We start from the raw sequence: 11,261 nt of genomic DNA, 5'->3' as shown, positions 1-11,261 counted from the left end.
CCTGTAGGTGCTGTGTGATCACACTTGTCATGATCTGCTCCATGATTTTGCCAGACCCTGAGGTTAGGCTGACAGGCCTGTAGTTTCCCAGGAAATATCCTCAAATATCCTGGCCTCCAGCCTCTAAACAGTCCAGATTTAGCTGCAAAGACTGAACTCTTCACAATGTTTAAGTTATCAGGCTGTAGCATCTAAGCTATCCATTGCCTCAACATAGAATTCCTAAACAAAACTAGAACCGAACAGCAACATGTACGACTCTGCCTTCCATTTCAAGTTATGTTTCACCATAAATACTTAGCATAAATATGTAAACATATGTAAGAAATTCCCTTCCATTACAAGGCAGTCTCTTGCACATACAAGGAAAAAAACTGTTTCTTGACTTCATATCCTAAAAATCAGACCATCCCCCTCTTTCTTTGGCCTAGAGTATGGCCTTTGACAAGATCTTAATTTCCTTTGACTCCTGATGTAATGAGCTCCTTATGGGGAGTTGACCCCTGCTTTTATTAACATAAAGAAAACCTGACAATGATCAGGTGTTACAGGGAGAATCCAAATATTACGCAGGAAAAAAATCCTGGAGTTTTACATTTCTTAGTGCATTTTTATAGTTTTCATAAAATAGGTCTTTTGGATTTTTGAAGCAGTTATAAGATCAAAAGTCTTGAATTTTGAAAGAAGCATCCTTTTATAAAGCAAAATTCTTTGAGATACTCTCAAAATGCAACATTGCTTTTCAGTTTTTCTGAAAAACACTTCACCACTTCTATTTGCAAGGTCTGGGAAACTTTATGGGTTTTACAGAGGGTTTGCTAAGAACCTGCAACAACATCTGCAGCAGCTGATCACCCACTTCCTACTTAATGGCTAATGTGCAGAGAGCTGTGCTCTGCTCAACTTCCCTAACCACATTTTTGTTCAGATGCAAGCCATGGTTTCACTTTCCACAATTATGCTGCTTTGGAGTAAGCAGGTAATCTCACAGCATTGGTGAAGTTCAGAGCTTTTGATCATGCTGCTGTCAGATGCACTGTAACAACAGAGGCACTAAGTTCATTGGCAACACTGCTCAGACCTTGAAAACAAAGATCATAGAAAGTGTCTAGTTATTGCTCTCCTTGAGTCAGGATCCCACTTTTAGAAATGCCTGGATATTATATTTTATTAATTTGCTTTTCTTTTATTCTCATCAATCCTGATTCACCTTCCAGTTAGATGGTAAAGCTCCTTCTTTCAGCTTTGCACATTAGAAATCACCTCAAAAAAAAGGAATTTTGGAGGAAGGGAAAACAGGAAAATGGAGACCTAAGTCTCCATCCTTTTTAAGACCACTTCGCTGACAGTTGCTCAAACATTATGAAAAACATGAACAAAGCAGATGCCCTTTTTTAAGCAGAACTTCTCATTGATCTCACTTGGGAAAGCTTATTTCAATAGCAGATGCACAGACTACCTTAAAGGTGTTTCACATCCTTAACAACTATTCAATGCCTTATATTCTCAAAATGTCGTAGAGAGTTGATATATTAAGTCCCAGACCCCATACCTGTTAGAGGAATTTTTGCATTCTATGTGAGTATGTAGAGACAGATGAAGAATATACAGCACACAAAAGTGCACATCCAAATCTACATCTAAGTTTGATGGCTGAAAAATATCAAGCATGCACATGATCTTACTCCCAAAAGAAAGCCCACAGATTCCATACAAAGTACTTCAGTATGTAAAAGTTTGCAGGACTGAGCCTTATGGTGACTGAATGTGAGCTTAGATATTCATAATGCTTCATCTTGGCAGTGCTGACTGGCATAAGAAAAGTGCTTTTAAACTACAGGTGTGTAATCATACACAGAAGCCTATCCTTATCTAAAGGGAAACATAAAATTAATTCCCAGTTGAATTACAGTTAAAGCTTTTCATTGTCTGATAAAAGGTATTAATGATTACTTCTGATTTTACTAAGAAATATTTATAAAACTGAGCCAGTTAATTTTACATTACATCATATAATTTCATATGCAAGGAAAAAGAACAGCAGTTGGAAGCACTCAGAGATGGAGAACTTGTAAGATAGCAGCAATTTAAAATACTCTTTTGTCATTCAGTTATATGTGAAAGAGAAGGTAAAAAAGAGTGTGTACAATGATGCAAAGGCAAGCAAAAGAAAATGTACTGGAAGAATTTACCTAAAATGTGACTATTTCCCAAACCAACAATGATAAAATAGTTGATTATTTCACAACATACTCTTCATACATAGCATGGTGTATAAAACATCAGTTTAAGGTAAACTTCCCATGCAACAAAGTCTTGCATTCAGATAGTGGAGGTTTTCAGGTTTTCTCTTCAGAATCTGCAAACAGGGAACATTATTGTTCCAAATACACACATTTTGGGAGGGTTCAGTTTCAAGTGGAAACCAATGACCTCAGGTTCATAAATAGAATTAACCTTTTAGGATAAAAACCATTGTTAGAAAAATGTTTACACGTCTTGCTAACAGCTTTACTGTGAAATGCTCAGCATTTTCTTTGTCTCTATTAGTATTGAACATTTATTGTAGCATTTAGTAATTAAGATCAAAGCTTTCAGGAATGACTTAAAGTTTTCCCTATATGAACTATAATAAACTGTTTTGTAAAATATTTCTCATGTTTTCTACAATGAACTGTTTGGATGACTATCTTAAATAGTCTGCTTACTAATTTATGCATTGTTACCCATGTGATGCAACCAAATGATGAAGAGTGTTTCTTCCTGTGAACCAAAATAGGTCTAGGAAATAAAAAGATGAAAATACATGCTCCAGTACTGTACACATTGTTTTTAATTCAAACATTTTGCATGCTGCATAGGTTTTACATCTGTGAGCTGCTAAGGAAATATTTAAACAGTACAGAGAAATGATGGGTTGCAACTCAATGAGAAATTTCAGTACATATCAAACTTCAAATATATAAGAAGCATATACCAAACATTCTTATAATTATAAATAAACAGACTGCAAAACAATTTTTGGAGCTAGAGAGCTTTATGGTTCAAGATGCATTCTCCAATAATGCTACCAGCATATACTTTGATTCAAAACAGAAGAGGCCTCAAAACAGCTCAAACGGCTTGTAGAACTTTGATTAGATTTAACAGAATTAACAGGTGCATTTGCATGGTTTATCTTCTGAGTCCTAAATTCTGTATCTTGGGTTCTGAAGATTCCACTTAGGAATGGTTATAGCTGACTCAATGGGATTTAGCATAGTCAACTGCAGAAATAACTCTGGAATTCATATATAGACTGTAACAAGTGCACACATGAGAAAAAGTATATTTCTGTACCTCCTTTCTATGATACAGACGACCCATGTCTTACTGTTAATTTTAGTAAAATCAGAGTATCTTGAAGTGAACAAGTGTGGCACATAAGGCTTAACAAACAGAAATGGAGGTATTTAGGGGAAGATCTATGAATCTGCCAATTGCAGAAGCTTTGACAATTCACAACTGAGAGCTGTCTTCTGGTATTTTATTCATGGATACATTGTATTCCTTTAAAAATACAAATAGGCATTATTTGGAAGATATTGTAGTCTGTTGTAGCTAAGAATATAATAGATGACATTGAGCTTAAGTATTAAATTGCAATGTTTCTTTGTGTACTTTTCTTCCTAACACAGAACAACAAGTTGCATTCAGAGCAATCACTTGCAAGGAAACATTAAACATTGGATTCCCTCAACATGAATTTTATCTATAACTTGGATTAAGTTTATCTGTTTCCTTAGGCAGATAAATAACTGTCTCATTCATAGTTCTATCAGGATCCTTGAAATCCTTTTTAAACTGCAGTGATTTATCTTTCAGTGCTGTTAGCCATACTAGCAATTTAGTTTATAGTTTTGTCCACATATTTTAGCAGAATTATGTAACAAATTCTTGACCAATTCAAGGTAATGCTTCAAAAACTTCAGAGTGGCAGGGTTTCCACAATAGCCTGACTATTCATTGTTGTGGAGGCTCTTAAAAAAATCCAAAAAATTTTCTCTCTGACTGAAGCAGACTGAAAGCATGTATCCACTCTTTGCTTAATGCAAAAATTTAGTCTTACATGCATATTCTGTAATTATTTTGCATGTAATTATAGCTGGAGGATGAAGATATGGGTAAAAAGACTCAGAGAAATTTAATTCATTTGTTCTTTTGGAACTTACAGGTTGACCTATTGAAAGATGGACAAAGAAACAATTGAAATTAGAAAGGAATGAAGCTGACCATATACCAATCCCATGAGCAGCACAAGCCCTTTGGAGTGAGATCCACCCAGGTGATGTCATTGCACTTGTACCAAATCATGGTGTGGGGTTTCATATGTTGCAGTCTGATTTTCATGGTAAATGCACAACTTTGCCTATATTTCAGTTGAGCATTGTTCATCAGTTCTAGCAGCTTCAAAAATTGATCTTCTTGTTTCTCAGAGGTGTGAAATATTTCAGTGTAATGCTGATGAAACAGGAATCATTTGGACAAAGGAATGTCTTTAGAGGAATGCTGAATAGCTTTTATATTCATTTCCACTAAAAACTACATACAAATACTTCTCCAGGTTTTGTAGTTGTTTTCAAGCAGACCCAGAAAAGTTAAGTTCTTGGCAAATATATTTGATCACAGTTTCAATTTCACTACTGTAGTTTTAATGTAAATATATGGGGGACCAATATTTATAGACATCAACATAATGAAATTTAACAAAAGAATAGTAAAAAGTCTCAAAGGTCTTCAAATTCCTACAAATAGACTCATTTCAGTACATTTTTGATAGAGCTTAAAATTAAATGTTTTAGCTATGCATAGCAAAGTCCAGACATTATGCTGCATATAGTTATTTATCATGCTATTCTGAAATAATAATTTTGACACTTTCTTGAGCTATACAGGGTTTTATGGTCTGTTACAGTACATCTGTGCAAACACTGGCATCACATCATTGCACACAGCGACCACCAACCCAACCTGAAGTATGTAACTGGATGACATCTACTTTTAGTTTCATCTGTCTTAGAAACAGATGATTTGCTCAAGTTCCAGTTATTTTTTATCCCCTTACACCTTAATATTGAGCTGTTGCCTAGCTTCATCTAGTGTAGTATTAAGGTATAAAAAGAAACCTACATTGACCTTTTAAGTCCAGATTCTGCAGTAAACAGCTGTGACATCATGTGATTAAAAAAATCCCCAGTTCTTTATAACTTTAGTAGCTTCTCTTTCATCTTTCCACCAAGTAAGAACAAAAACTGACTTATTCTGAGTGGCTTGGCAAAGACAGTTGACATATTTACTGTCCTCAGGTGTGGGGCTTGATTGTTAATTACTTTGCCAACAGAATATTATGGTAACTTTGACAATTGACCTCAAACTTTAATTCTTCCCTTCTCTTTCTGCCTTACCCAACACAAATAGCTGTGGTTACAGAATCCATTGCAGAACTGAACCTCAATAATGACTGCATACAGAACCAAGCCCCTAATCATAAACTGTGAGAATTTTCTTAGAATTTTTTTTCTCCTAGATTTCTTTGTTTCCTTTAATTTCTCACAGTATAGCTCAAAATATTCTCCCTAGCTGAAACCCTAGTGTTGATCATTCACAAGTTACTCAGAGGTGTGTAGAGCACAAGAGATTGTCAGCCTCCAACTGACTCTATGTGGGTGGCTGCCTGTACACATATGATCCCACTGAGGTGAGCCCAGGTGTAGTTCTTCTCTGGAAGACACAGTATGGTTGTGGCCTAACAAGGAAAACTGCCAGGAAAACAACTTCGCGTTTCTTCTTTTTTCTAACGCTTCAGATGATTATTATAAAACATTATTGCTAGTATTCTTTTCTGAACCTAGAAAGCACATGCATTTCATTCATTCTGAGCTGATGCAAATACGATCTTCTCTCAGGGAAAATTGCTTTAATGGGACATAACCCAGAAATTTACCAGACTGCCATGTATTCACAGGCGCAGACAGGAATTTCATAAAGCCTGCCTTCACTGGAAAATAGTAATGCATCAATAGTCAAGTTTTTCTGAGCAAGACATTTGTATCTACAGAAATTTTATGACAAAAATTTTCCAATACTAGGTGAAAATGTCTAATCCACAGCAAGGCCAATGCCAAACTAGTATCCCTTAATATTCATGCAGGCACAGTGTACAGTTTAAATCCATCTCCCACACATAACAGACTGCTATGTCAAAGGTAAGTCCTTTATCCTTTAACACGTAGAGTTATTTTATGCCCAGTTGTTTACAAAATCCAGTAAAACAGCTTTCATGGGAAAGGTCACAAACAACCAAAGAAAAAGTGGTGAAATGACACTTCTGAGAAAGCAGAATTCAAACTCCTGTTTTAAATCAGGCAACACCAAGTTTTCTGCACTCTAGGCACATGCCCCTAACAGCAGTGTAACAACTGCCATATGTGGAGGTTTTCTCTTCTCAAAGGACAACAAAAAGTCTAACTTTTGCGCTAGCACAGGTCAAAAGTTCCAAAGGTTAGATCTCAGAAAGCTTTGCTGGATGGGAAAACTAGTTCCATTTGCTTAGTCTTCTTTTTATTCAGCACCTGAATCACAGCAGGAAATTAAGAAACTATGGCAAGCTGCTGTTTGCCAGGACACAGTAATGAGCAGGAAGAATTTGTGCTGTGGGGGAGGTGTCTTCCTGACATTACTTTGATTCTTGAAATGACAGTTACAAAAAGAATACAGTTCAGTTTAACTGCCCTTCCAAGGCAGGTAGATTTTTTTAACTTGAGTTTAATGTTCCAAGAAACCCAGTGATGATGAATAACTGTTGAGCTGAAAAGGAGTTTGTTCAGGATTCACTCTTGAACACCTGGGCTCTCCCCCAGAACCTTTCTGTGGAGACTTCTGGCCACATAGAAATGAGCTGCATTAATTAGAGCCAACCAGAACATCAAGGTCTAGATGCCAGCTTTATGGGGGACAGCTGACATTCAGGGCCACTACGAATATCTTTGCACTCATGTGGTTTCTAAATCTTTCAATCTTGCCCTTCTCCATGACTGTGAGATAGAGAAGACCGTGTCTGATCCTTCAGTTCTACTTGGTTGGGTGTGTATTTTGCAACATGGGTGGAACACAACTTGTGCCACTGTGCTGGGCAGCTTCATCCTTAGCTCATGTTCCCAGTTTGACTCATCCAGGCTGGTGGCTACACTGGCTACACTAACTCCTGGTTAGTTAACAACTAGAGATCCTCCTTCTTCCAAAAGTTCTGGTATTATTCTTACAGCCCTGTTCACAGTGCTAATTTAAAATGCACAGGATAAATATTTCTTTCTTCTTTCTATCTTAGTTTTGTGAGAACATTTCTTTAACTGTAGAGTAACAAAGGAAAACCCAAATATAGCAGCTGACAAGAAAGTACATTTTATGTTACTGATACGCTTCTAATTTTTGAGTGGAATTAATACTAGCACAATATATAATTGCATGCAGACTCTGTGTTTTTAGTGAGGCCTTTTGTATTTAGAGAAAGTCAGCTCAGAGCTTTTTCATCCCATCGTAACTCCTTGGAATCCCTTCTATCTCAGATAGACCAGTGTTATGTGCATTCAGAACTGCTGAAGCACAAGCCATACTGTATTCTAGACACAGAAGGTACAAGGGCAAATTATGCATCAACTAAATCATATGAATGTACCTGATGCACATGTACAGTGTGGAGCCCCCATAAAAGTGTAACACAATAACTTTTCTTTCTGTCCTTGTTTCTCATGCACCAAGAGCAAGAATAGCTTTCCCCTGGACCCATACAATTTAAAACTTTTATTTTAAAATGTGACCCTCATAGTTGAGCATTCATAGCACCTAGTGATATAATAAAAAAACAAGGAACCTGCTTCAGCTACTATAAAACTTAGAAATTTGTGAATTGGCATTGTCAAATACTGCCTAAAAACTGCAGAGGAAAAAACCTTAACCCAAAAGTTTGAAATACAGAAGTGCTTTAAGGGATAATTAAAGACATTCAGAATCTCCACAAATCAGTCTTTCTGTGAAGGAGGTGACAGTGGGTATATGGATCTAACATTAGAAATTTACATTTTCACATGAGGTTTTCAAGGCCATATTTTGAGTGCCTCAGAAACAGCTCAGAATGTTGTTCCAGCTTCTCTTGTGCAGTGAAAGGCACTTGTTGAAGCAGAACACTTTGCAGGAGTATAGCCACAGCAATTTCTTTTTTTTTCCCATACAGATTTGTGTCCTCCCAGATATTTCAAATTTGTTTACACAAGTTCTTCTCACATGCAAGACCATCTCAAATTTTACAGAAACCTAGTGGCAAGACTTAATTTTCATGGCTGGATTAAAACTATCAAACAGATCAGAGACTTGGTTCTTGAAAAAAATAAGGAAACAGAGCCCCAGGTACTACTAACTAACTAACTAACTAACTAACTAACTAACTAACTAACTAACTAACTAACTAACTAACTGCCACACTATCGAAGTCATGCAAGCCTTACAGAAAAGGCTAAGTCTAGGAGATGCTTTTGGAGTATGAATTCAGACCTGGGTACAAAACCATCAGAGCTTCATGTGAGAGCAATTAAATCTGTAATTTGCATAGTTCTCAGCTTTCTAAACAAACTTTAAACTACATCTAGGGTCATGCTGTGATGAGTCATTGTGAAAGGCATAAAGGGAAAAAAAGTGTGGTTACTATAGGTTATAGTATATCATTTTGGTGGTCCTCAAGCTGTACCCAGGAAATTACTGTAAAGAACAGGACACATAACACCGGCATCTCATTTATAGGAAGTCAGAACTTAAATGTCTGTTGAGAAAGTCACTCTCTGACACAAGTTATAGCTTCATCTAAGTAGTTTTGAAAAACAAATAAACCCAATACAGAAAGCATTTATCCTGCACTATATTGCTGAGGGGGGGAAATGTAATTTTAATTTCTGTCCTGTACAGAAGAGACACAAGCATAAGTTAAAGATTTAAGGGGTTGTTTGATGCACAGTGTCATGTTTTTTCTGAACAGAAGAGGGGATTCCATCTGAAATTAACCCTGTACTAAGTGTACCAAAAAGACAATACCCAAGAAAGCGAGAACAGAGTAGACTCACTGTTTTTTTGTTTGCTGTTCTGGTGCCTTTCCAGGTCCACAGTGAGGGGTCTGTTGGGCTTCTCTGGGGGCTGGCCGAGCTTGAACGCTGGGGGCAGGCCTTTCTTCACGGGGTCTCTTGAATTCCCATCCCCATCCTCTTTCTTTTGTGGTTCACCTGATGGCTTTCCTGCAATAAGTGGTGTTTTCATCTTAGAAAGTTTAAGAGATGAAGAATCTGATTCTTCCTGGGTGATTTTCTTGAAAAAGATATTCCTGACAGCACTGATTCCTTTCTCTGCAGTCTTTTCCTCCATGTTTTTGGGGATGCCTTGAGATGAGCTGCACTGAGGGCTGGTAGGTACAACACGTATGTCACGAAAACGATTGCCTTCAGTTTCTGCAGCACGGTTACTATTTTCACCCATTTCCTTTGCTTCTTTGAACTTGCATGTATTTGTTCTACTGCTTGCCGGTCTTTGCAGAAAGTCACTTTTATTAGAAGTGTCTTTGTTGTGAGACATCTCATTGGTAAGAGAAGATTTCTGAGCAAGAGGTGGTTTAGAGAGAGGAAGCTTGGGCTTATTTACTTGTGGTACTTTAGAAAATGCTTGTTTTGCCTTAGTCTCCTGTGGTTCAAAATTTGAATCCAGTTTTCTTTCTTTTTGAGGAGGAGAAGAGCCAAGGCATTTGCTTGATGATGGTTTTGGATCTTTTTTTGCTGGGTCACTGATTTTGCTGGGTATTTTACTGTTTATAGTTTTTCTATTCTTTCCTCTGTTAGTTGCCTGAAGCTGAACACCAAACATTTGTGCCACTCCTTTCGTTTGTGATGGCTTTGGAACCTTCTCTGTTTGATCATCAGTTGAAGGCTTGACCTCCAGAGGAGGATCAGGATGAACAGGTTTTTGAGAGGTACTGGGTCCTGGAGAAGATGCCACATTTCCTTGGCTTGCAAATTTCTCAAATGCGGCTTTCCTTTCCTTTATTCCTATTCCGATTTCTCTTGTTGGGATTTTGATGGGTTGACTGCCATTAGAATCATCTTCTTTCTGGATGTTACCTGCTTCAAATTTTGCCATGAGTTCACTTACATGTGACTTGCAATTCTATAAGAATAAGGAAGAGAAAAAGAAAGAACAGTGTTGAAATATCTACACATAATGTACTTTAAACAGTTTCCTGGTATGAAGCTTGTAGTACTGCTGATTGGCTGAGGAGATATTATAGCACACCTTCCTGTAGGGTTAAGAGAAGCTGAGCATTTTGTAATACCCTTGCTGTGGTTATACAATCTTTTAAAATTTTCATTCAGATACTGCCTTTAGAGAGTGGTAGGAATTAGTATATACCTAAAAATTTGAGTGTCCTGCAATAAGAAGCATAGATTGTACTAGAACTTGCATAATGTGCCAGATTAGTGCTCCTGCCAACTATTTGGAGAAGTGCAAGTTCCTTTGTGAAAACAGAATTTTTTCTGTTTGAGTTGTGTATGTCAGTTTTTCTTTCCCTTCTCAGCAATTTTCTTCCCTGCTGCCCCTCCACCCTCACTTTGTCCTTGTTTCTCTTCTCCATTTTGTATCTAAAAAAACTGTATGTGTGGATTGAAAATGAAAATATGTGAACTAAAATTGAAAGAATTACAAACAATACACCCAGATATTGTCAAAGATACTAAACTTCTTGAGGAAAAAAAAAAGAATTGAACAATTCCAAGTGGATAAACCCCAGCTTCATTCGAACATAAATGTTTTAATTGCTCAGGCCTATTCAATAACTTTCAGGACCAGTCTTTAATGTGAACTGAAAACAAAAGCTCAGTACATTTGAATTCAGTACAAGTAAAACAAATCACAGTGAAGGATGGGGGCAAAGGGAAGTGAGGTGGTCCCATTGTGCTAGGCTGGGGCCACCTCTGGGTTCTGGGAGGCCTATGCAGCAGGAAGTCCCTTCCCAGCTGACAGTAGCAGCAGGAGTGCAGCTATGGCAGGTACACTGATGGATCCAGTTCACAACTTGTTTGAGTAGGATCTGGGTTTTGTGTGTGAGTTAAAATGCAAAACTAATGGTATAAGGCAGGAATATTATATCTAGGATGGATTCTGAAGAATTTGTTTGGAAACAAAGGAGTATC

At 37.2% G+C, this 11,261-nt stretch overlaps 1 protein-coding gene across 1 annotated transcript; it reads right to left on the bottom strand.

Annotated features, from left to right (window-relative positions):
- Window positions 1-9,096: 9,096 nt before the first annotated feature.
- Window positions 9,097-10,209, bottom strand: FYB (FYN binding protein). The gene has a single exon (XM_009075893.1). It carries the CDS (start codon window positions 10,207-10,209, stop codon window positions 9,097-9,099), a length of 1,113 nt encoding a protein of 370 aa, XP_009074141.1.
- Between the last annotated feature and the right edge of the window lie 1,052 nt (window positions 10,210-11,261).

This window comes from Acanthisitta chloris, unplaced genomic scaffold, assembly GCF_000695815.1.
Source record: "Acanthisitta chloris isolate BGI_N310 unplaced genomic scaffold, ASM69581v1 scaffold27625, whole genome shotgun sequence".
NCBI classification, from domain to species: Eukaryota; Metazoa; Chordata; class Aves; order Passeriformes; family Acanthisittidae; genus Acanthisitta; species Acanthisitta chloris.
Note: the sequence above shows the minus strand (reverse complement) of the source record. Positions and strands in the feature narration are given on the sequence as shown.